The 27357-nt window shown below is 39.4% G+C and overlaps 2 protein-coding genes across 6 annotated transcripts in view; one reads left to right on the top strand and one right to left on the bottom strand.

Moving 5' to 3' along the window:
• LOC131928839 (paladin) overlaps positions 1-27357 on the bottom strand; it is a 107157-nt gene that overhangs the window by 67370 nt on the left and 12430 nt on the right. The window contains exon 1 of one of the 5 annotated variants that reach the window (XM_059284980.1): positions 2315-2393. The exons of 1 other annotated variant lie outside the window; for it this stretch is intronic. The gene's annotated coding sequence lies outside the window, so the exon portion shown is untranslated. Of the gene's footprint in view, positions 1-1910; positions 2000-2314; positions 2394-27357 lie in introns of those variants that run through there. 3 more of the 5 variants (XM_059284983.1, XM_059284981.1, XM_059284982.1) reach the window with 3 other exon arrangements.
• LOC131928843 (uncharacterized protein DKFZp434B061-like) lies at positions 17282-18044 on the top strand. Its single transcript, XM_059284989.1, has 2 exons — positions 17282-17386; positions 17616-18044. The coding sequence occupies exons 1-2, from the start codon at positions 17282-17284 to the stop codon at positions 18042-18044; spliced, it is 534 nt and encodes a 177-aa protein (XP_059140972.1).

The raw sequence follows: 27357 nt of genomic DNA, 5'->3' as shown, positions 1-27357 counted from the left end.
TAATACATCCTGAAACTAAAGTCTAGTCTCAAAGATTTCTGGGTGGATATTTTTTGTTGTGTCAGTATATCGCGTTTAACACATAACGCAGCATATGACAGATAATTTCGACATACGGACATACACTATACCTAGTCATGTTTTAGATGACATAGATCAAAGTGTAATATATCTGACATACTAGCAAACAGGTGCTGTAATTTACAAGTATAGCCTTAAAGTTTTTACAGTTATTCACTGCTAAAATAGCAATGTTAATGATTGATATGTTATATATATTCGATCCCTTATGTAATGTCATTCATGTGCACTTAATTTCATTACGATATATATTTTTTCGCTGATGATATTATCCTCTATGTATAATAAATCATTAATGTGTGCCTACATCACTTAATTCTGTTAGCTTGTTTGTGTCGGCTACATTACTTCACTGACTCAAGCCTGTATGTTTATATCACATTGCTATTGTAGGCCTGTATAATATGTATATCACTTTACTACTGTAACCTGTATAATATGTATATCACTTTACTACTGTAGGCCTGTATAATATGTATATCACTTTACTACTGTAGGCCTGTATAATATGTATATCACTTTACTACTGTAACCTGTATAATATGTATATCACTTTACTACTGTAGGCCTGTATAATATGTATATCACTTTACTACTGTAGGCCTGTATAATATGTATATCACTTTACTACTGTAGGCCTGTATAATATGTATATCACTTTACTACTGTAGGCCTGTATAATATGTATATCACGTTACTACTGTAGGCCTGTATAATATGTATATCACTTTACTACTGTAGGCCTGTATAATATGTATATCACTTTACTACTGCAGGCCTGTATAATATGTATATCACTTTACTACTGTAGGCCTGTATAATATGTATATCACTTTACTACTGTAGCCTGTATAATATGTATATCACTTTACTACTGTAGGCCTGTATAATATGTATATCACTTTACTACTGTAGGCATGTATATGTATATTACTTTTTTTTTACTGCAAGCCTGTATCATGTGTTTGTGTACATGAAAGAAGAATCCGAGATTTAACTGAGCTATGAATAATTGAAAACGAGCTAATAAAAGATGGGGCTGATCGATAGTAGGCAGATCTACAGTGACCTTCTACAGCCTTGACCTGTTATAGGTCACTAGAGACATTGATAGGTGCTAGCTAGTAACTAGCTGATTGTTAGCTAATGGCTAGTGATAACGGTTAGCAGTTAGCTAATGGTTAGTGGTTAATTAATGGTTAGTGGTTAGTGATTAGGTAATGGTTAGCAGATAGCTAATGCTTAATAGATAGCTATTGGTTAGCAGTTAGCTAATGGTTAGTGGTTAATTAATGGTTATTTGTTAGGTAATGGTTAGTGGTTAATTAATGGTTAGTTGTTAGGTAATGGTTAGTGGTTAGGTAATGGTTAGCAGATAGCTATTGGTTAGCAGAAAGCTAATGGTTTGCAGATAGCTAAATAGTTAGAAAGTAGCTTTCATTTAGAAGTCAGATAATGTTAGCATATTGATGACAGTTATAGTTATGTAACAGTTAACTTCTAGTTAATAGTAATTAACAACGTCTAGCTAATTTCAACTGAACAGTCAGCTTCCCGTCAATAGTTAGCTTCTAGCTGACAGTAATTTAATAGTTAGTTTCTAGCTAACAGCAATTCAACAGCTAGCTTCTCGCTAATAGTAGTTTAATAGTTAGCTTCAAGCTAAAACTAATTCAAAAGCTAGCTTCTAGTTATTATATTGCCTCTACCTCCTAACTACCAAAAATTCAGCTGGAAAAATCTCCACATAAATTTTATTCAAGAAGTTGTAACAAGTACGAATTCACAAATTCCCTTTGTACTTCTTTGCCAATGACATTAAATCATACCCCCACACTCGAATCTTCAACACGTCCAAAGAAAATCGAAACTTCAAAGAAAATCAATTTCAAAACAAAATATTCCAAAAGCCTTTGAAAATCTCTCATATCAATCTGTTCCGACGCTAACCGAAGGCATTTTCCAAGCGACACACCACCCCCCCCCCCCTCCATACATGAATCTCTGGCTTCGATATTTGATTACACCGCCTCTCCGCTTTCTATAAATATAAAAAAAAACACGTCTAATTCTAGTTTCGCACATTTTTTTTCCTCCACACGTTACTCATCGGACAAGTTTAACTACGGCACATTTCTCAACCACTCCACGAATGGAGGCTAAAAGCCTGCTAAGCAACAAAGTGGCCAGCACACTTAGCGTAGTAACAAAGTAACAAAGTGGCTAAACACACTTCTAGCACACAGCCTGGAGCGTCACTAACGTGGTTAAGTTTCATCTGTCGGTCATCCCGAAATGATTACTTAAAACTCTCGCTCTCCTTGTACGTCCGCCTGATTGCTGCACACTTTTAGCGGGCGGTATCTGGGTAGGTTGGAGAATTCTACAGCCCCGAGTTCGATGCGATGCGTCCACTCTAGTTCGGATGAAGAAGGGAGGGTGGGGGGTGGGGGGACTAGGCCGCTCTCAATGAACGTGTGGCGCACTCACAGCGAACCCCGCACCGACTGTCCACACACGGTGTTTGTTTTTTTTTTGGACGGCTCTCAGTTTTCACAGGAAAATGGCGAGAGTTTTTAAATGTTTAATACCAGATCTGAAAGCTGATGTTATTTATTTTTAAAAATTCGGTTTTCATAAGAAGAAAAACAAAATTATAACTTGTTATAATTTTGTTTTCACTCTCACGACTAATGCCGGAGTGTTCAACAAAAAAGGGTTTCGTCTGTTGAAGTATCGTAGTTGATAGAGCCATTGTTTCTACATGTACAGGATAGCATAGAGGGAGCTGCTTGCTATTGATTGGTGGTCAGGTCTCTAAGATTTAAGGGCACCCAGTAGCAACGACTTGCTTCCTCGTTCGTTTTTCTTTGGTTTACAAAAATAAGATGACAATACGGTGTAGGTCTATGTGCCGGCTGACCGTGTATGTGCCGGCTGACCGTATATGTGCCGGCTGACCGTGTAGGTCTATGTGCCGGCTGTCCGTATATCTGCCGGCTGACCACGTAGGTCTATGTGCCGACTGACCATATATGTGCCGACTGACCATATATGTGCCGGCTGACCTTATATGTGCAGGCTGATCATGTAGGTCTATGTGCCGGCTGACCGTGTAGGTTTATGTGCCGGCTGACCGTATATGTGCCGGCTGACCGCTTATGTGCCGGCTGACCGTATACGTGCCGGCTGACCATGTCGGTCTATGTGCTGGCTGACCGTGTATGTGCCGACTGACCATATATGTGCCGACTGACCGTGTAGGTCTATGTGCCGACTGACCATATATGTGCCGACTGACCGTGTAGGTCTATGTGCCGGCTGACCGTGTAGGTCTATTTGCCGGCTGACCATGTAGGTTTATATGCCGACTGACCGTGTAGGTTTTTGTGCCGACTGACCGTGTATGTCTATGTGCTGCTGACCGTGTATGTGCCGGCTGACCGTATATGTGCCGGCTGACCATGTAGGTCTATGTGCCGGCTGACCGTATATGTACCGACTGACCGTGTAGGTCTATGTGCCGGCTGACCGTGTAGGTCTATGTGCCGGCTGACCGTATATGTGCCGGCTGACCATGTAGGTCTATGTGCCGGCTGACCGTATATGTACCGACTGACCGTGTAGGTCTATGTGCCGGCTGACCGTGTAGGTCTATGTGCCGGCTGACCGTATATGTGCCTGCTGACCATGTAGGTCTATGTGCCGACTGACCATGTAGGTCTATGTGCCGACTGACCATGTAGGTCTATGTGCCGACTGACCATGTAGGTCTATGTGCCGGCTGACCGTATATGTACCGACTGACCGTGTAGGTCTATGTGCCGGCTGACCGTGTAGGTCTATGTGCCGGCTGACCGTATATGTGCCTGCTGACCATGTAGGTCTATGTGCCGGCTGACCGTGTAGGTCTATGTGCCGGCTGACCGTATATGTGCCTGCTGACCATGTAGGTCTATGTGCCGACTGACCATGTAGGTCTATGTGCCGACTGACCATGTATGTCTATTTGCCGCCCATGGTTGTGTGTCATCCTATCACGAACGTTCCGGTTGACCCCACCCCTACGATAAATGACCTGTCACATTCAGCCCAACTGTGTCATCTATTTTCATCGAACGTTGTACATGACGTTGATCAGTTAGATGTGTGGGGTTTACGTACACCATCGATGGAGAAGAACATAACTATTTTCAGTATACTTGGAATAAAAGCAATGTTTTAAAACCTTAACTATAAGCTTGTAAATGCACTGAAAACAAGGAAATAAAATACACTTTAACTCAAGAAGAGGAGACGGCAGAAGTAATTGGCGGGGATCGGATGAAATGGAAGGAAACGGTGGAGGCTCTATGTTTAATACAGAGCAAAGAGTAGCCTACTTAGTTGAAGTTAACTCAAGATATAAGTTATACAGATAGACTTACATAGTGATCATACAAGTAAAAACATTAAAATTTGGAAAAAAATGTATTCTAATGAAAGTCTTCTAAAGCTTAATCAGCAAATGTTGATGTTTAAAAAAAAAATAACCTGATTGATTATCTTGTAGCTTTATAATTATTTCCTAACCGTTGTCTCCCTTATTAAAGTTATCTCCCTGTACACCACTCTCTAGCATTATCCTGTGTTAACTTTATTTCCCCCCGCCTTCATCTAAATGGTTTTGTCATCCATCTATTATCCTTACGTTTTTGTACCCGCTTTTTTTTTTGTATGTCTCGCTCAGAGTGATCTAAAAATAGAACACTATAGCCAACACAGCCCCAGCCATTTTGACGGCGTGTGTGATCCATCGCTCGCGTTTTCAAGTGAGCTCCGACCGCCTACTCTTTGCGAGACAATCACGGCGGATAATAGAGCTATTGTAGTGCAATGAACAGGTGCAAATTTCTCTCATGTTTAAAGGGCATCAGACTGCAGCCGATGAATGTAGAAGATGTTAAACTGCCGTTGTTTAAGGTTAGAGCTGTTAAACGGCAGCGTTAAACGCCAGAGCTGTTAGACTTTTTAAGTGCTGCATCTTCTCAGTACGTGCGAGCTAGGTAATTAAAACCATACATACTATGAAGTCTATAGCCTGCCACTCGAAAAATGTATGTAGTTGGCCAATAAAAAAATGGACTTTCTAGTTGGCCATGACAAAATGACCTCTTCAGTTGGCCATTTAATAAAGTAAAAAAAAATGACCTCTTTAGTTCACGAAAGGAAAAACTCAAATGACCGTCCTCGCGCAATTAACGGCGATAGAAGCCATTAGCCTTGCTCAATCTGGTATTGCCTCATAAGGCCTAGAGGAAAGTATACAAGAAAATCTAATAAGTCTGGAAGCGTTGGGTCCTGGTAATGGCATCAGCCCCTCTGACTTGTGGTAACGTGGCTGACCACAGTGCTAAAAGGTGTCTAGCTTTTTGTGACAATGGACCTAAACGCTAAAAGGTGTCTAGCTTTTTGTGACAATGGACCTAAACGCTAAAAGGTGGCTAGCTTTTTATGACAATGGACCTTAGGACTGAAAGATGTCTTGCTTGTGACAATGGATCTAAACGCTAAAAGTTGTCTTGCCTGTGACAATGGATCTAAACGCTAAATGTGTCTAGCTTTTTGTGACAATGGACATAATGTCTAAAAGATGTCTTGCCTGTGACAATGGATCTAAACGCTAAAAGTTGTCTAGCTTTTTGTGACAATGGACCTTAAGACTAAAAGTTGTCTAGCTTTTTGTGACAATTGATCTAAACGCTAAAAAATGTCTTGCTTGTGACAATAGGCATTAGGACTAAAAAGTCTTGCTTGTGACAATGGATCTCAACGCTAAAAGTTGTCTAGCTTTTTGTAACAATGGACCTAAAAGTTGTCTAGCTTTTTGTGACAATGGACCTTAAGACTAAAAGTTGTCTAGCTTTTTGTGACAATGGACCTAAACGCTAAAAGTTGTCTAGCTTTTTGTAACAATGGACCTAAAAGTTGTCTAGCTTTTTGTGACAATGGACCTTAAGACTAAAAGTTGTCTAGCTTTTTGTGACAATGGATCTAAACGCTAAAAGATGTCTAGCTTTTTTGTGACAATGGACCTAGGGGCACATGAAGACATGTAATACATAAAAACAGATTGTAAATTGATTGACTTATTAAATTGACAGATTTTTTTTTTAAATTATAGACAGATTAGCTTAACTTAAACAGATAACTATGACAGACAGACTAGCCTAAACAGAAAACTGAGAAAGATTAGCTAAAGTAGAAAACTACGGGTTTCCCGAAGCTTTCAATTACGTATTGATTTTTGTCTACTCTGTAAACAAAAAAAAAAAAAGGTGGGAGGAGAAAGATCAGGGGGGAGTTCTATTTTTAGACACTGGTTCAGTGCGAGGAGTTTGACCCAAAGGGAGGTTACTCTCAAATTTACCAAACTCGGCCGAGAACTCTTCAGTTTGAAAAATCTAATAATGCTAGGGTTTGTTAACAGAGAAAAGTTTATGACATCTACTTGACTTGACCAGCGAACACTGAACGCACAAGAGCATTATGCATAAATTCTACTCACTACATGAAAAACAACGCGAACATATCCCTTGCCAATTTCAAACAACAAACATTTGCAATTTCAGGTCACAGTCCTGCGACATTCATGGTAATGCCCGGGGCCCAGTCTTAACACTTAGCAATGGGCCTGCACATTATAATAATAAATTGAAGTTTTTTTAAAAATTGCATATTTTTATTCACATTTATTATGATCGCGAATGTGGGGGGGGGGGGGGGGGGGGGAAGTGTAAACATCCTTCTATAACCATAACTACAGTTGTTTTCAAATTATCTTCAAGTCAACGATGATAAAACAATTAGTGTCATCTTAACTTTGCTGCCCATTTTTTTAAAATTAAACATTAAACCGTAAGTATAATAACCTAATGGGACAGCTGGTTTCAGAGGCGTAGCGAGGGGGGGTGTGCGGGGGTGCGGACCGCACCGGGTGACACCATTTAGGGGGGTGACACCAAGGCAAAAAATATAAAAATATATAGAGAAAAACTTGAGGGGGGGGGGTGCAAATCGAAAGTTCGAGGGGGTTGCAAATCGAAAATTTTAGGGGGGGGGGGTGCAGATCGAAAATTTGTCACCGGGAAGGTTCGCTACGCCTCCGCCGGATGACTGGTTTAATTATTTTTTTAATTAAATTATATATTTTACTTTGTTTTTATTTTTTATGGAGTTTATACAATACGGACGGATGTATTTTGTACTGGAAATTTAGTTATTAGTGTGCAGTGCTTTACATTAGATAAAAAGTAAACGAAAACACTTGAAAATGGGTTAAATCATATAACATTTTGTATGAAAATCTTATCATAACGAGAACTAACTAATGAGATTATTGTTTTGTTAATTGTAATGGCGTTATAAGCAAATTGCATGATTAAGACATTTTCAAAAACTGGATGTTTTGTCAAAAGCTGGTGAATATTTAGAAAAAAAAATTTCGGCGTTTTTCTCCCTACTTGATTACTTCTCACATTCTGGAGAAATTCTGAGCGGAGGTAACAAAATCATGTGATTTTGTGAACACGAATTTCAAAGTTACGTCCCTTTATTTAAAAAATTTTCTTACGCAAATTTAATTGTCCATAATTTTGCACATATAGAAAGTTCTAACGATTTGATTGTAGTTAAATCGCGTTGGAAATAATACACTTATTTTATTAGTAATTATTACTATTCGGGATTGTTTTTTGTTTCTTGTTGTCTTTCCTAAAATTGGAAAATGTCAAAATTAGTTAACAAAAACAAAAAAAACAACAATATTTTAGTTGTTTCGATGTAAATAAAAATTAACAACATTGAAATATGCAAACATCTAATCATGTGGTATAATGCTAAGATTTCGGTACCTTTCTCCATCGTGTTTCTTCAAGACTTTTTTCCTCAGGAAGGGGGGGGGGGGGGGCACTTGAAATTTAAGGGGGGGGGGCGGACACTGGTAAAGTATATATTTATATAAATTCCATTTCGTTCGGGGGGGGGGGGAGGGGGGGCAGCGATAGACTTTCTTCTGGGACTTTATTCGAAGATATGCCTGGAAGAAACACCGTTCTGCATATATGGCGGATGCAGTAACGTATGGCATTGCTGGACACCGTGTATTATAACCCACAATTTATCTACATCAGACGCCGTATATCATAACCGACAATCTTTATGCGTTGTCTTTTTCAATTCATAGGATTTAATTCATAAAGCTCTTAATTCACAGCCTTTTTTCTATTCCTGTAGTCCTTAATTCATAGCATTTTTCAGTTCCTTCAGTTCATAATTCATTACCTTATACAATTCATACAGCCTGTAATTCACATACATGTATTCATACAGCTTGTAATTCACCTCCATGTATTCATACAGCCAGTAATTCACCTCCATATATTCATACAGCCAGTAATTCAACTCATGTATTTGTTCCAAGGCTTCGTGTACAGCACTAGAAAGGGCAAGCAATTTAAGATAATAACCACGTGTAGACTTTTATAGCAAACGTTTTAAAAAGATAGCCCAGTTACGTCAAATAGACTCCTTCCTCTCTAATAGTCAGACAAATTATTTACATTTTCTCGCGTCACTCTATGTTGACCTAGGCTATAAATAGACGAGCTTACCTCCCCTCTCTCACTTGCACTTGATAATTGGCCACAGGCACTAATTAAATTCGAGACAGTTACAAGAAACTAACATCCCCTTACACCCCACCACCATGCCGGTCTGCCGGTCTGCCGGTTCCCCCCTGGTGGAAAGGGGCGAACAATGCCTGTCAGAATTATGAGGCCGGTGGAGGGGGGGGGGGGGAACGCAGTTGTTGGGCGAATGGGTTGACAGGATGTTGGGCGGAAGTGGACAAGGTTGTCCAATCGAGGTCTGATAGAGTGGTTGCCCGGGAAACTGGCCAAATTATTTGCAACCCTGGTTGGCGTGGTGGTTGTGAAAGCGTTTAATTATCTCTGTCAGTCGGGGTTTAGAACTCTGTTAGGTAAGATAATTAAAAAATGTATTTTTACACAATGCCGAAAGAAATCAACTATTTTAGTGGTTACTTTATTCACTCGTCACAAAAGGATTATACAAATCATTTTGCTTGATTTTATGAGAATATTTTTTGGTTTAATTACGAACTTTAATTATAACTACCTACATATACAAACAAATGGAGAACATAATATGACAGACACTCAGGGAACTTAGATTAGGGGAACATGACAGACACAATAGGGAACTAATAGAGATGAGGGGAACATGACAGACACTATAGGGAACGTAATAGAGATATGGGAACATGACAGACATTATAGGGAACGTAATAGAGATATGGGAACATGACAGACATTATAGGGAACGTAATAGAGATATGGGAACATGACAGACATTATAGGGAACTTAATAGAGCCATGACAAATGGCAGACACTCGAGGAACTTGTTGGATACTAAGGAAAGATGACAGACACTTAAGGAACTCTAAAGTAACCTGGGGAAATTGTAGGGATGGCACAGGAGAACAGTGTGTCTTTAAAAATAGTGGATTGGCTGAAGTTGTAATTAATTGATTATATCTTTAGTTTTATTGTTTTAATGAGAAGTAGCTTGACTTGTGATTCGAAGTGTTTTTTCTTCTTTATGGAAAAAAAAAACTTGCAAGGATCCAAACTATGCGATCTTTTTGATTACGTCTTATCTCCCTTCAGCTAAAAACCGAATATCTTTAAACAACACATCTTACAAAAGTTAAAGTTGAATTTCCTGTGAAACAATGAAGGTTATGCGTTTCTTGACAAGCCATGTAACCGTGAGAAATTCTCCGCATCCGGCTTTAAATTTAACAGATACCAGAACAAAAACAAAATTCCAGAACAAAAACAAAATTCCCTCTAACCCGCATTTGGCCTGGGGACAACTTGAATGTCCCGACCCCCATCAGAACCCCAACATTCCCTGTAGCAGTGCACTATTAACCCTATTAGCGCCGGTCTAGTCCCTACAGAGTTAACCATTGAACGGCGGGGAGAAATGGTTGAGGGATTGTCCTCGTTCAAACTGCCATCCTGTCAATACTGTCATCAGATGATGTATTCTACTCTAGTTGGGGCTACAGGGATGGGGGAGGATAGCTACTACAGAGGTAGGCTAGGACAGTTAATACAGAAGTCGACATTGCTATATAAATGGCCAGGACAATTACTGTATTTCTAGTCATTGTAATAGAGATTGTGTACCATAGTTAAAGTAACAGTTATCATTTCCGAAACCGTGGCCATTGCAAAAAAAGTATAGTTTTTATAGGTAGTTATACTTATTGTTTATTTTCGGTCAAACTGCCAAGTAGGGTACGAACTTACAGTAGGCTATTTCAACATTTACCCAGATTTAGCAGTATTGTAACAAGTGTGGCAGTAGTGTCACAGGTATAGCGTCAATAATGGTATCAGCATTGAATGCCAATCATGTGGCCTAGTTCACTGTAACAGCATGGAAAAGACAGTGACAAGTAGGTCATCAAGGTGCGTTGCTGAATAGGATACTAGTACTCACTCTCAATGTAGCCACATTAAATACCAAACTAAGCAATATAAAACACGGTAGCATATTTCACTTGCAAACATGGTAGCCACTTAGTAAAAAAGCCATTGTAAAAGCCTTACCCCCTCACCCCCCATCCCCACCCCCGTCGTCCTCTCACACTGCCAACAATCTAAAAACAAAATTGATTTTTTTGGACAGACGGCATGTTTTTTTTCCCGGTCCCTTCTGATGTTTTGACTTAAAAGTTTCTTACTCTTTCTTGTGGCTCCATCCTCTTGTTTATCCCTCACCCCCTCTTGTTTATACCCCCCCATCCATCTTATTTATTCCCCTACCTCTCTTATTTATTCCCCTCGCTTATTCCCCTCCGCCTCTTGTTTATTCCCCTCCCTATCCTTTTTATTTCTCTCCCTCTTTTTTATTCTCCTCTCCCCTCTTTTTTATTCCCCCCCTCTTTTTTATTCACTTCTCCCCTCTTTTTTATTCCCCTCCCCCATCTTGTTTATTCCCCACCCCCTCTTCTTTATTCCCACCCCCTCTTGCTTATTCACCTCCCCCTCTTGTTTATTCCCCTCCCCCCCCCCCTTTTTTTTATTCCCTTATGCGCATTGTTTTAGCTCTTGTATTCAAATATATTTTTTGTTCTGTATGTTCTATATTGTATGTTCCCGAGTCTGTTCCTTGGTCTCTATCAAGTTCCCTAAGTTTCTGTAATGCTTCCCTTTTCTCTTTCAAGCTTCCCGAGTGTCTTTCATGTTCCTCTTGTGTATATTAAGTTCCCTAAGTGCCTTTAATGTTCCCATCATGTTCCCCGAGTGTCTCCCCCCCCCACACACACACACCTCACATCCTTCCGATTCCTCCCCACCCTCGACATCCACACCAACCTACACACCCAACCAACCTACACACCCAACCATCCACACCAACCTACACACCCAACCATCCACACCAACCTACACACCCAACCATCCACACCAACCTACACCCCCAACACGATACGTTCCCATCTAACTAAAAATAACTCGATATTAGTTTATCACATTAGATCCATGTAACTTCTTGAGTTTCTAGTTTTCTATATCATTCATCTGCTTTTGCTACATAGTTTAGCTTTTAGATAATTTCCCTGACATGAATTAATAACAGTCATGTTGTTGTTGTTTTTACATTATTCACTAGACAACATGTTGAATTTATTTATTTGTACCAAGCTTTCGTTCAGATTCCAATTCACATAAACTACCAGTTGTTTCCCTTATTAGAAAGCTAAAACTGTTTCATTTTAACGTGCGTTATTTTTATGAACATAACGTAGTAACTTGACTTGCGAGTGCCCTGAAATACAAGATTTTTTTTTACGTATGAGCCGTCGAGCGAGAGACACTTTTCTTTGACATACGAGTAAAATTTGAGATACTTGGACAGTTTTTTTACTGACGTGCTAGTGAAAGTGACGAAAGGATCACGTGACGAAAACGGCAAAGACTAATGAAGGGAAAACAGTGACAAAAAAAATAAGCGAGAGTAAAACAAAAACAATTATGGTAGCATTTAATTCATTGAAGTTTAGGAGTTCGGCGTAGCTGAAAATTTCCGAGCTCGAACTCCCTAGAAAATGAGACTGGATAGATGGGAACAGCTACTCAAACAACTGCTGCCTTGTAGTTTGTTCTTGGTTGGACAAAGGCTATGGAAGCCAATCCAAAAAAAAAAGCAGTCTGAAATCGGAGTCCATGGCCTATATGACCAGTTGACACGTAAAACTTAATGGTGTTGGAGGGAATCCATTTCAACATTATAATTAAGAACGAAGAAGAAGGGAAGTTTGGTAATGTGGCACTAAATTTAGGGATAAAGTGTAGCATTAACCGTGTAGCGTGTCCGTAAATTAAAGTTACCAAAAGAGGTTAACATTAATAGTGTAGCGAGTAAGTGAACAAAGTAAAGATATTTCTCCCATCTCCTCTGCTCTACTCTTCACCCCCCCCCCCCCCCCAGCATCTCCCGTAAGCTCAAGGCCAAGGTAGTATACTTTATAGTATACAGTTCGTACTCTCTTATTATCGATTAATACCAAATTTACCATCTATAATGGTGTTTCTCTTCATTTTAAATTACGTTACAAAAACAGCTGAGGTAGTATTTAAAAAGGCAGGAGGTGGAACGGATAAATGGTATTTTAATTGGAGAAAGTGCTCTGAGATACGAGCAAATAAGAGCTAGCTTTTTACTGAACAAATTAAATTTGTTTCTCAAGGTACCAGTATACCTATACACACACACACGCATATATACATATACATATATATATATATATATATATATATATATATATATATATATATATATATAAAATATATAAAAAATGTATGCATTTGTATGTGTTACTGGGGAAAATATCTCATCTGTACGTGTCCAGTGCGTTCAACAGTTTTAACACATCCGGGTGTTATACAACTAATTGAAACTGGAGACGTGTGTGACGTCATGATGAACGGAGATTAGCACTCGATGTAACAGACACACGGGGTGGGGGGGGGGGCGGGTTGGGTAATGATACTCCGGGCGTTTTATTTATCAAAGAAAATCAATGGGTACAGTTTTTTTCTGTTTCCATCCCCTCTGTAAGTCTAAGGCCGGGTAGGGAGAAGTCCTACAGTGTTGTTTGAATGTCGCGTACTAAGCTGGTCTTAAAGGGACAAAAGGCCGACATGGACCAAAGGCCGATAGCCAAAAGGCCGAAAGGACATAATCCGACAGGATATAAGGCCGACAGCCATAAGGCAGACAGCCAAAAGACCGACTGACCATAAGGCTGACAGACCATAAAGCCGACAGACCATAAGGCCGACAGACTATGAGGCCGACAAACCATTTTGGATGTCGGCCTTTTAGCAGTCGGCCTTTTGTCTTGTCGGATTTTTGTCTTGTCGGCCTTTTGTCCGTGTCGGCCTTTTGTCCATGTCGGTTTTTTGTCCGGATCCCGTCTTAAAGTTAAGAAAATACACTGAAAAATACACATACATACGTAAAGATGTATCTAGTATTAAACTTGTGAATACAAAACGTAATGATCACATGTACCGACTGGGAGTAAAGAAACTAGTAAAAAATCTTGTTGTAATATATTGTTGTTGTAATGTATAGTCTATGTTTATAAGGTGAAATATCCTGCATCAGCACTAAACTAATGTGGAGTGTAAGCTTCGAACAACCGCTACCAACATACTGTCTTTCTGTCAAAGGGTAATAACTAATATACCCGAGGGTTTTAATTAGGGACTGAGGAAACCCATATATTAAGGGATAAGGACACTAGTAGTCTGCTTAGGATAGGGACTCGATACGTTACACTTATCAGCACTCGTGTATGGTAAGTTCTAAATAAAAAAACATTAATCAAATTTTAGGTTAGAATTATTGTTATCAAACGAATAATAAATACCATAAATCAAATATTAGGTTAGAATTATTGTTATCAAAACGAAAATAAAAAACATGAATCAAATATTAGGTTAGAATATTGTTATAAAAACGAAAAATAAAATAAAAACATGAATCAAATTTTAGGCTAGAATTATTGTTATCAAAACAATAAATAAAAACATGAATCAAATTTTAGGCTAGAATTATTGTTATCAAAACAATAAATAAAAACATGAATCAAATATTAGGTTAGAATATTGTTATCAAAACGAAAAATAAAATAAAAACATGAATCAAATTTTAGGCTAGAATTATTGTTATCAAAACAATAAATAAAAACATGAATCAAATTTTAGGCTAGAATTATTGTTATCAAAACGAAAAATAAAATTAAAAAATTAATCAAATTTTAGGCTAGAATTATTGTTATCAAAACAATAAATAAAAACATGAATCAAATATTGAGTTAGAATATTGTTATCAAAACGAAAAATAAAAAACATGAATCAAATATTAGGTTTGTATTATTGTTATCAAAACGAAAAATAAAAACATGAATCAAATATTGGGTTAGAATATTGTTATCAAAACGAAAAATAAAAAACATGAATCAAATATTAGGTTAAGAAGCAATCCCAACACAGCTCATGTCGCCATATTTATTTTCCACCCAAGTTCCCCGTCACGAACAGTAAATAAATAATGAGCCAATTAGGAGTTAAAAGCCGATCTATGTTTCTTTCTAAAGGTTGTAGAGCGTGGACGGCTATGGAGGAATAAATCATGGAGAATCAAAGAATTATTCCTCACTCTTTTCCTTCCTCTCTTGCTAAGACTCCCAGAGTTTCTCCACTTTCTAGATTGTTCTATTTCCTCTCCTACATGCTATGTTCATTTTTATCAAATGTCACTAGCTCCTGAATTGTAGGATAAAAATAATTAATCTCGGTGTTTACTTGACTGAACAACAATCACAGCTTAGGTGCCTCGCACCCTCAACCCAGCTCTAAACTAGGCAATGTAAACAGTTTGATGCTAACGGTCCAATAGTTTGTCGCTAATATCTGTCTGATTTTACCAACCCGAAATGTCAATAATCATTGAATAATCTACTTGATTTTACAAGGCCTAACTGAGTTAAGTAAATGGTTTATTTATATTTCCCTCCTAAATCTTAAATTTTAACAATATTTTTTCTTAAAACAAACCCACACAAAATCGCTGTTGAATTTTTCTTAAAACATCGTTATTTTTCCAAAATCTTGTCTGAACTCTGTCAACATAGAGTATTTTCATCAATTCCTATTACAGTTTCTTACATAGCTTTTTTATAATGCAAAAAAGTGACGTCACACCATCTGAATCCCCCCTCCCCCTCATCACACACCGTCACAAAATTACGGACCCCCTACGAGTGTGACGTCATTTATGAACGACCCCTAATCAGTAATCCTTCTTTAATCCTGCTTCTGATAATCTCGGTGTAATTTCCTTAATCTTCCCTGTCAACGACTCTGTCTAATTACTTTAATGTCAGCCATCTTGGTCTAATTTCCTTAATCCTCCTATTGTCAAATTGTTTCAAATTTCAGCGTAGAACTTAAAAAACAAAAATTAATTAAACATTTCTCAAAGAAACATCTTGTCAACTTCGTTTCAAGATTGAAACGAGCAAAGAAAACTATCTTAAGCCTACCATAGGCTAATGAACTGGTTCTGTGGAAAATATTTCACAAAGACGGCCGACGGAGGCAGCTCTGTAGTATATCCATGACGCTATATTGAACTAAATAGAAAAAATACACACGACTGTATTGCTGATCTCAATATAGGCCTAAGCTGCTTGTGTTTTGCTCAAGCTAAAAAGTATTTTAATCGTACTTTTCATATTAGGAGGTCCATTGAACAGATCAAGTAGAGTGCATCTGGCATTTTATTCCTCATCATGCGAAAATATTTTTGTCAAATGTTTCAAAGAAAATTATTATAAAAAAATATATTAAAAATGTATGATGTGTAATTAAAGACAAATTAGAATCAAGATAGTTATTATTCCTATGTGATGGCGTCGGATCTTTAGTTATTAAAGGTTGTATTTTAATTTATATTTTGAGGAGGTAATGCTAATACGTTGTTTTGATGTTTTATTGGTGTACCAGTTTGTAAAATAAACTCAATCTAAATTGTATGGGGTCTGGCGAGTCTTTCATTCCGTGTGTTGACAACATACGATCAAATGTCGCCACTTCATGTTCGGTGTTGTTGGTGTAGCTGCGTTAGGTTCAGGTGGAAGTGGGGGGAGGGGGGGGGGGTTCGTGTGTTATTGGTGTTGTGTTAATTTCATTTGGAGAGGGGGATCATGTTGCGTTCAGATGGGGGGAGGGGGATCAGGTTGCGTTCAGATGGGGGGAGGGGGATCAGGTTGATGGAAATGTAAAGGACGAATTGAAAGGGTGGTGTCGAATTAAAACTTGTTAGGCTAATGTGGTTTGAATATCCTATGCTGGGTGACATTTTATCGGTCTTCTCCGGTTACCTGAATGTTCCGGTGACGTCAATGTTCAGGTGGCATCAATACATATATATATATATATATATATATATATATATATATATATATATATATATATATATATATATATATATATATATATATATATATATATATATATATATATATACATATACATGGGATGATTGGCTAGAAGGTGGAGATAGGGGGGGGGGGACAAAAGTTGAGTGAGAAAATGTTTGACATTCGCAGGACCAAGACAACAAGTCCCATGCCAATGGCTACAGCAGAGAGAAAACATTAGTCATCCTGGGAGGAGGTGTGGAGAGGAGGGAGGAAGGAGAGTTTATGGGAGGTCCATTGTGTAGTAATAAATATGGCACACAATGCAGACTTAGGTTGTCTTATAGGCATGTGTTTCTGTGTGAAGCATCTACACATGTGTTTCGTATGTTTTCCCCTCATCATTATAAGCATATTCGGATGTGTGTTATATCTATTACATAAGTGTGTTTATGTGCATGTCCGCTGTGTGTGTCACGCACGAAGGACTGTTTTTGGAGCTACAACTATCTTCCAGAGGCACATCGCTATACTATTATCGTTCTATCTTAATTAACTTCACGCGCGACCTAGTTCTAGTCAATACCCCCCCCCCCCCCCTCACCCAATGATTCAAGATTAAATGACCGTTGATGAAGAATGGATCTTCACCTGTCAAGAGCCAAGAGACTGCTTCTGTCGGCTTCTCCGATGGTCCAGTTTCCAAAACTTTGGAACTTGGGTATATAGAGCAAAAGGTCCACCAACATCAAATAACTTGGGTATTCAGACTAAAGATTCACCAAGATCAACTAACTTGTGTATTCAGACTAAAGATTCACCAAGATCAACTAACTTGTGTATTCAGACTAAAGATTCACCAAGATCAAATAACGTGTGTATTTAGACTAAAGATCCACGAAGATCAAATAACGTGTGTAATTCAGACTAAAGATCCACCAAGATCAAATAACGTGTGTAATTCAGACTAAAGATCCACCAAGATCAAATAACGTGAGTATTCAGACTAAAGATCCACCAAGAGCAAATAACGTGTGTATTCAGACTAAAGATCCACCAAGAGCAAATAACGTGTGTATTCAGACTAAAGATCCACCAAGATCAAATAACGTGAGTATTCAGACTAAAGATCCACCAAGAGCAAATAACGTGTGTATTCAGACTAAAGATCCACCAAGATCAAATAACGTGAGTATTCAGACTAAAGATCCACCAAGATCAAATAACGTGAGTATTCAGACTAAAGACCCACCAAGATCAACAAACTTGGGTATTCAGACTAAAGATCCACCAAGATCAAATAACGTGTGTATTCAGACTAAAGATCCACCAAGAGCAAATAACTTTGGTATTCAGACTAAAGATCCACCAACATCAACTAACTTGGGTACTTAGACTAAAAATCCACCAAGATCAACTAACGTGTGTATTCAGACTGAAGATCCACCAAGATCAACTAACTTGGGTATTCAGACTAAAGATCCACCAAAATCAACGAGCTATGGTGTCAAATAGATCAACCTCTGGTCATGTTGAGTCTATCTTGAAAGTGTTGTTATACAGCGGACAAGGGAACTATGAAACGGTATTAATCAAACGTGATATATTGGTCAATGTGTTGAGTCTATCAGGATCGTTTTTATGGTGGGAAACTTGGGAATGTACGGTTGTTATTGGAGCTGGAATCGCCTGTTAGCGCTCACTTAAATCTGTTCTTGTGTGGCGAGATAGAGAACCTTGGCCATGAGATGACGATCATAAAACCACAGGATTAGAATACATGACAGTAAATAATGGATTCGGTTTTGCGTGGTAACTGTTAGGATTAGGATTAGGGTTAGGGTTAGGGTTATCTCAAGGTTTAGTGCAAGAATAGTTCCACACTGTGTTTATGGTTGTTGGTAATGTGTGAGTGTGTTATTTGAATGTGCGTGTGAATTTGCGTGTGAGTTTGCGTGAAGGTGTAAGTGAAGGTGTAATTGTGAGTGTGCGAGTGAGTTTGCGTGTAAGTATACGTATGCGTGTAGGTGTAAGTGTGAGTCTACGAGTGAGTGTGAGTGTGAGTGTAAGTGTTAGTGTGCGAGTGAGTGTAAGTGTGAGTGTGAGTTTGCTTGTGAATGCGTGTGAATTTATGAGTTTGCGTGTAGGTGTGCGTGTAGGTGTGCGTGTAGGTGTGCGTGTAGGTGTACGTGTGAGTGTGAGTGAGTGTGAGTAAGCGTGAGTACGTGATACACGAACATACTTTTTAAAACTCAGCTCAAGCGTAATTAATTAATTTTATTTTTATTCCCTGACAAAGCAAGTCGCACATATTATTTCACACATTTTTTTCCTCTCCGGAAAACACCGGCATGTCCCTCTGCCTATATAAGAAGCCGGGGAATATCCCGACAAACATAAAAATAAAGCTTCCTGTAAGATTGTTTCCTATAAAACCTTACGTTTTTCTAGGGTTAATTAATTTTTTATATCGACATACGTCTGTAATTATCATCATGACGTGTTCGGAGATATAGATTACATTTTTTTTAAACGTGCAGAATTTGACGAAAGAAAATTGTTTGAGGTATTTGGAATCTTTGTTTTTACTTTTAAAACTGATATTGGAACTAAAAATGTATGGAGCAAAAAAGTTGAATGATTAAATAATCCTCTCTTCAAACACAAATGATACTGGTATCATGACTAAAGATAATCACATGATATCGGCATGCATTGATGTGTTGTTCTATATTCTACAAATATCATGTCAACATGTTTTGATATTTTGTACTATATTCTACAAACATCTAGGTAATAAAGTGTCTATTTAGGACACGATGCACCCAATCGATAGTTACAATAAACAAAAGAGTTTTTGTAAAACTATCGCCGGATAAAATAACTGATGAATCACGTAGGTGTAGTTACAACAAATAACATTCAAATTGTTTAGGATCGTGTCAACTGTATATGGTAAACAACCATTTCTTATGGGTGACCAAAGTGTTATTTCTCGTCGTCAAGATCTGAAAAGAATATATATATATATATATATATATATATATATATATATATATATATATATATATATATATATATATATATATATATATATATATATATATAAGGCTGGTGGAAGTGTGTCAGTCACTTCCTCCGTCCGCCAGTCATTCCGTCATCGCTATAGATTTTGGAACCATAAAAGTAAACATCGAACCATGTAAAGGGCTGCTGCCACACCTCTTCTCCTAGGATTTGAGCAACTCTCTTTACTTGTACCCACGTGAGCTCATGTAAGAATTAGAATATATGGAGAGTGCGAAAAGTTGAGGGTCACTTGTTTAACAAATTGTAGCATTCTCGGGATTTTAAAATTCCGATGCTCGCTTCTACTTATACTCTGTTTGCTTGCCTCCCTCCCACCCCCACCCCACACCCCCATACCCTCCCTCCCACAACACACACCTGTTTATATTGACCACATTTTTTGAATCCATTAGTGAGTAGGGAAGCGGCACTGTGGCAAATACTTTCAATTGTCCTGCACGCAAGGTATCCATCACGGATATGACGTCACTGCCAGTTGATATCCCAGAGTTCCGCGTCAAAACGTGTGGTCGCCGTGTCAAGGTCACCATGGACGTACGAGGATAAACGGCTGGAAATTGCTCGTGCGACCGTGTAATAGGAGACGTAACCAATCACTGCACACGGCGTAGAACATGTGTATCAAGAACTCGACCCCCCCCCCCTCTACCACGGGGTAGAACATGTGTATCAAGAACTCGAACCCCCTCCCCCCCCCCCCCCTCACTAACACGGTGTAGAACATGTGTATCAATCTCCCACCACCTTCCGTAGATTGAACCAATCACTCCACGCGGTGTAGAACATGTGTATCAAGAACTCGAACCCCCCCCCCTCTACCACGGTGTAGAACATGTGTATCAAGTACTCTACACCCCCCCCCACTCTACCACCACCATCCGTAGAATAGGAAACTGGGCTGAAATATCTAGACCAGCGACCCATAGCAGAATCCTTAGACTTACCTGATGACTAAAATACCAAACTCTTTGAACACGGGTTCTTTCAGACATTTATGTTTCTCTGGAGGGGGAGGGGGGGGGGCATTTGAAACTTCCGGTGTGCTTACTTAAAATTTCCGGAGGGCGGAAACTGGTTAAAGTATATATTTTCTACAAAAATGACAGATTTTTTTCCTATTTCGTTTGAGAACGGGGGGGGGGGGGGGATATAGGTGCATAAAAGAAACTCTAGCTGCGACGAACCGCGTATCCTACAATCAAATGCCCAATGATTAGACTTCCGGGTAGCCGAAACAGACGTGTATGTGTTTCAAATAAAAAATAAATTCATAGCGGTCTCCAATATTCAGGAGATTGAGAAGATTTATGTAGAATATCCAGGAACCCGGAATAAAAATCAATGCTGGAAAAGGCATAGCCAGCGTCTATTTCAAGAAAAAATCTTCTTATAGACAAATACTACAAAATAGAATACAGAAATAGTCAGTTGTTTACTATATGATAGAAGACACAATATAAGTAAATATAAGAAATTAATCTGAAAATATTCACCCATATATATATATATATATATATATATATATATATATATATATATATATATATATATATATATATATATATATATATATATATATATATATATATATATATGCGGTGTAAAGGCCTAATTGCACCGCTACTTCACAATTTCTCTTTCTCACGATCCTCTTATTTTAACGCTCTCTATTAATCCCCGAGATCCGAATTCTTCCGGCGAATTAACGAATCTGCCCTCGCTAATGTCAGGCTCTTCAACGATTCTAATTATTCTGTCAATGTGCTGCTTAGTTCAGACCCGTCTTTGATGGGCTTAAGGTCGTTAGATTTTACATGTTTCTTTCTTGTCTAGGCTCTGTTCTTTAGGCCAGTCTATTTCTTGTCTAGGCTCTGTTCTCTGGGGCAGTCTATTTCTTGTCTAGGCTCTGTTCTCTAGGCCAGTCTATTTCTTGTCTAGGCTCTGTTCTTTAGACCAGTCTATTTCTTGTCTAGGCTCTGTTCTCTAGGCCAGTCTATTTCTTGTCTAGGCTCTGTTCTTTAGGTCAGTCTATTTCTTGTCTAGGCTCTGTTCTTTAGGTCAGTCTATTTCTTGTCTAGGCTCTGTTCTCTAGGCCAGTCTATTTCTTGTCTAGGCTCTGTTCTTTAGGCCAGTCCATTTCTCATCATGGCTATGTGCTTTTGGCCAATCCATTTCTCATCATGGCCCCGTTCTTTAGGCCAGTCCATTTCTCATCATGGCCCTGTGCTTTAGGCCAGTCCATTTCTCATCATAGCCCTGTTCTTTAGGCCAGTCCATTTCTCATCATGGCCCTGTTCTTTAGGCCAATCCATTTCTCATCATGACCCTGTTCTTTAGGCCAATCCATTTCTCATCATGACCTTATGCTTTATACCAGTCTCATCGTTGCTCTCTGCTGTTGTTTAGAACATCATGTATTACAAAAAGCTTGACTTTTCCCAGACAGTAAGTTTATTAAAACAAACGTTAAAGCCAAAATAAAATTAACAGTTTCTTACGCATCTGTGAAAAAACATTTTCTATCCTTCGTGTTAATTTAGCGCATCCATTCTACGAGTCTTAACACAGTCTAAACACAGCGCTATAACAATGTCTTAACTTCGTGTTTATATAGTGCATCCAATCTACGAGTCGACGTTTATATGTGAGACACCAGTTACACAAAAATAGGTTTACTTAACATTGTCGAGAAAATGTGAGAGTTACGCTAAAATATAGATTAACTTAACATTGGCAAAATTGTGACAGTTGTACAAAAAATAGATTTACTTAACATTGACTAGAAAATGAGAGAGTTGTACAAAAATATAGATTTACTTAACATTGACAAGGAAATCAAGGAAATGTGAGTCATACAAAAATATAGATTCACACAGCATTTACAAGAAACTTAATCCCCCATCAGAAACGCAGCAGTCTCCTGTTTTAAGGCTAATTATTTATATCAAGGAAGAAGCGAAATCGATAAGTCGGGATATTTTAGACACAACTTTAAACTGTTGCAAAATATGAGAAGGGTTTCGTTACCCAAGAGTCGGTTTATGTTTGTGTTAGAAATAAAACACGGAGCTTTGGGTACTGTTGTAGGATTTATTATTAGGACTTACTATGTGGCACTTAATTATAAATTGGCGTAGGACTTATTGTTAGGACTTTGTGCGACATACTATTTTACTATAACTGCTGTAGGACCAATTGTTAGAATTGCTAGGACTTCGTATGTGATATAACTCTATTATGGTAAAGTTTACTTTTTAAACCTGACGGTTCATGGGACAAGTGAAGTAGAGACCATCTGTTTCTTTGACCGCAGCATATGAAGGGATAGTGTGGTCAACACTATGTCCATCTCTATCGCTAGATCACGCCGTTCCACTCTCCTTTATAACGGTGTCTGTGTTTAGACTGTGTTTAGACACTCTTAGGGCGCTGTGTTTAGACATTGTTAAGATATTGTCAGGGCGCTGTATTAAGACACAGTTAGGGCGCTGTGTTTAGACAGTGTTAAGATATTGTCAGGGCGCTGTATTAAGACACAGTTAGGGCGCTGTGTTTAGACAGTGTTAATATATTGTCAGGGCGCTGTATTAAGACACAGTTAGGGCGCTGTGTTTAGACAGTGTTAATATATTGTCATGGCGCTGTATTAAGACACAGTTAGGGCGTTGTGTATAGACTGTGTTAATATATTGTCATGGCGCTGTATTAAGACACTGTTAGGGCGCTGTGTATAGACTGTGTTAATATATTGTCATGGCGCTGTATTAAGACACAGTTAGGGCGTTGTGTATAGACTGTGTTAATATATTGTCATGGCGCTGTATTAAGACACAGTTAGGGCGTTGTGTATAGACTGTGTTAATATATTGTCAGGGCGCTGTATTAAGACACAGTTAGGGCGTTGTGTATAGACTGTGTTAATATATTGTCAGGGCGCTGTATTAAGACACTGTTAGGGCGTTGTGTATAGACTGTGTTAATATATTGTCAGGGCGCTGTATTAAGACACAGTTAGGGCGTTGTGTATAGACTGTGTTAATATATTGTCATGGCGCTGTATTAAGACACTGTTAGGGCGCTGTGTATAGACTGTGTTAATATATTGTCAGGGCGCTGTATTAAGACACAGTTAGGGCGTTGTGTATAGACTGTGTTAATATATTGTCAGGGCGCTGTATTAAGACACAGTTAGGGCGCTGTGTTTAGACAGTGTTAATATATTGTCAGGGCGCTGTATTAAGACACAGTTAGGGCGCTGTGTTTAGACAGTGTTAATATATTGTCAGGGCGCTGTATTAAGACACAGTTAGGGCGCTGTGTTTAGACAGTGTTAATATATTGTCAGGGCGCTGTATTAAGACACTGTTAGGGCGCTGTGTATAAACTGTGTTAAGACACTGTTAGGGCGCTATGTATAGACTGTGTTAAGACACTGTTAGGGCGCTGTATTAAGACACTCTTAGGACATTCCGTTTTCCCTACCGGCGAGAGTAAGAGGAATTAATCAACAAGAATCTCTGGCCTCTTGTCATATTGTATGTGATAGATTGAATCCTACCAGCCCTAGAAGTCTAGCACGTGACTCGATCAATAGGTCGGCCACCGTCTGAAACGGTAGTTTACAAGTCAGCTAATGAACAGTCAATCTCTGTTGGCCAGTGTGTTAGTGGCCAGTGTGTTAGTGTCACAATCTCTGATGGCCAGTGTGTTAGTGGCCAGTGTGTTAGTGTCACAATCTCTGATGGCCAGTGTGTAAGTGGCCAGTGTGTTAGTGTCACAATCTCTGATGGCCAGTGTGTTGGTGTCACAATCTCTGTAGGCCAGTGTGTTAGTGTCACAATCTCTGATGGCCAGTGTGTTAGTGTCACAATCTCTGATGGCCAGTGTGTTAGTGTCACAATCTCTGTTGGCCAGTGTGTTAGTGTCACAATCTCTGTTGGCCAGTGGGTTAGTGTCACCATCTCTGATGGCCAGTGTGTTAGTGTCACAATCTCTGATGGCCAGTGTGTTAGTGGCCAGTGGGTTAGTGTCACAATCTCTGTTGGCCAGTGTGTTAGTGTCACAATCTCTGATGGCCAGTGTGTTAGTGTCACAATCTCTGATGGCCAGTGTGTTAGTGTCACAATCTCTGATGGCCAGTGTGTTAGTGTCACAATCTCTGATGGCCAGTGTGTTAGTGTCACAATCTCTGATGGCCAGTGTGTTAGTGTCACAATCTCTGTTGGCCAGTGTGTTGTCACAATCTCTGTTGGCCAGCGTGTTAGTGGCCAGTGTGTTAGTGTCACAATCTCTGTTGGCCAGTGTGTTGTCACAATCTCTGTTGGCCAGTGTGTTGTCACAATCTCTGATGGCCAGTGTGTTAGTGTCACAATCTCTGATGGCCAGTGTGTTAGTGTCACAATCGCTGATGGCCAGTGTGTTAGTGTCACAATCTCTGATGGCCAGTTTGTTAGTGTCACAATCTCTGATGGCCAGTGTGTAAAGGTCACAATCTCTGATGGCCAGTGTGTTAGTGTCACAATCTCTGATGACCAGTGTGTTAGTGTCACAATCTCTGATGGCCAGTGTGTTAGTGTCACAATCTCTGATGGCCAGTGTGTTAGTGTCACAATATCTGATGGCCAGTGTGTTAGTGTCACAATCTCTGATGGCCAGTGTGTTAGTGTCACAATATCTGTTGGTCAGTGTGTTAGTGTCACAATATCTGATGGCCAGTGTGTTAATGTCACAATCTCTGTTGGCCAGTGTGTTAGTGTCACAATCTCTGATGGCCAGTGTGTTAGTGTCACAATCTCTGATGGCCAGTGTGTTAGTGTCACAATCTCTGATGGCCAGTGTGTTAGTGTCACAATCTCTGTTGGCCAGTGTGTTAGTGTCACAATCTATGATGGCCAGTGTGTAAGTGGCCAGTGTGTTAGTGTCAAAATCTCTGTTGGCCAGTGTGTTAGTGTCACAATCTCTGATGGCCAGTGTGTTAGTGTCACAATCTCTGATGGCCAGTGTGTTAGTGGCCAGTGTGTTAGTGTCACAATCTCTGTTGGCCAGTGTGTTAGTGTCACAATCTCTGTTGGCCAGTTTTAGTGTCACAATCTCTGTTGGCCAGTTTGTTAGTGTCACAATCTCTGTTGGCCAGTGTGTTAGTGTCACAATCTCTGTTGGCCAGTTTTAGTGTCACAATCTCTGTTGGCCAGTGTGTTAGTGTCACAATCTCTGTTGGCCAGTGTGTTAGTGTCACAATCTCTGTTGGCCAGTTTTAGTGTCACAATCTCTGTTGGCCAGTGTGTTAGTGTCACAATCTCTGATGGCCAGTGTGTTAGTGTCACAATCTCTGATGGCCAGTGTGTTAGTGGCCAGTGTGTTAGTGTCACAATCTCTGTTGGCCAGTGTGTTAGTGTCACAATCTCTGATGGCCAGTGTGTTAGTGTCACAATCTCTGATGGCCAGTGTGTTAGTGGCCAGTGTGTTAGTGTCACAATCTCTGTTGGCCAGTGTGTTAGTGTCACAATCTCTGTTGGCCAGTGTGTTAGTGTCACAATCTCTGTTGGCCAGTGTGTTAGTGTCACAATCTCTGATGGCCAGTGTGTTAGTGTCACAATCTCTGATGACCAGTGTGTTAGTGTCACAATCTCTGATGGCCAGTGTGTTAGTGTCACAATCTCTGATGGCCAGTGTGTTAGTGTCACAATATCTGATGGCCAGTGTGTTAGTGTCACAATCTCTGATGGCCAGTGTGTTAGTGTCACAATCTCTGTTGGCCAGTGTGTTAGTGTCACAATCTATGATGGCCAGTGTGTTAGTGGCACAATCTCTGACGGCCAGTGTGTTAGTGTCACAATCTCTGTTGGTCAGTGTGTTAGTGGCCAGTGTGTTAGTGTCAAAATCTCTGTTGGCCAGTGTGTTAGTGTCACAATCTCTGATGGCCAGTGTGTTAGTGTCACAATCTCTGATGGCCAGTGTGTTAGTGTCACAATATCTGTTGGCCAGTGTGTTAGTGTCACAATATCTGATGGCCAGTGTGTTAGTGTCACAATCTCTGTTGGCCAGTGTGTTAGTGTCACAATCTATGATGGCCAGTGTGTAAGTGTCACAATCTCTGATGGCCAGCGTGTTAGTGGCCAGTGTGTTAGTGTCACAATCTCTGTTGGCCAGTGTGTTAGTGTCACAATCTCTGTTGGCCAGTGTGTTAGTGTCACAATCTCTGATGGCCAGTGTGTTAGTGTCACAATCTCTGATGACCAGTGTGTTAGTGTCACAATCTCTGATGGCCAATGTGTTAGTGTCACAATCTCTGATTGGTGGCACAATCAGCACGGGCGGACCAAGACAGCTGGACATTCTGAAGACAGCAAGATTGTAGACAACACGATTGTGGTCGACAAGATTGTGGATAACAAGGTTTTAGACATCAAGATTGTGGACAAGATTGTGGATAACAAGGTTTTAGACATCAAGATTGTGGACAAGATTGTGGATAACAAGGTTTTAGACATCAAGATTGTGGACAAGATTGTGGATAACAAGGTTTTAGACATCAAGATTGTGGACAAGATTGTGGATAACAAGGTTTTAGACAGCAAGTCTGACATCACACAGCTGTATATGTGTCTAATGTTGGTCA

The sequence above is a fragment of the Physella acuta genome, unplaced genomic scaffold (assembly GCF_028476545.2).
Source record: "Physella acuta isolate Inbredline_101_S28 unplaced genomic scaffold, ASM2847654v3 ptg001554l, whole genome shotgun sequence".
In the NCBI taxonomy this organism is placed as follows: domain Eukaryota; kingdom Metazoa; phylum Mollusca; class Gastropoda; family Physidae; genus Physella; species Physella acuta.
This window is presented reverse-complemented; position numbering and strand designations above follow the sequence as displayed.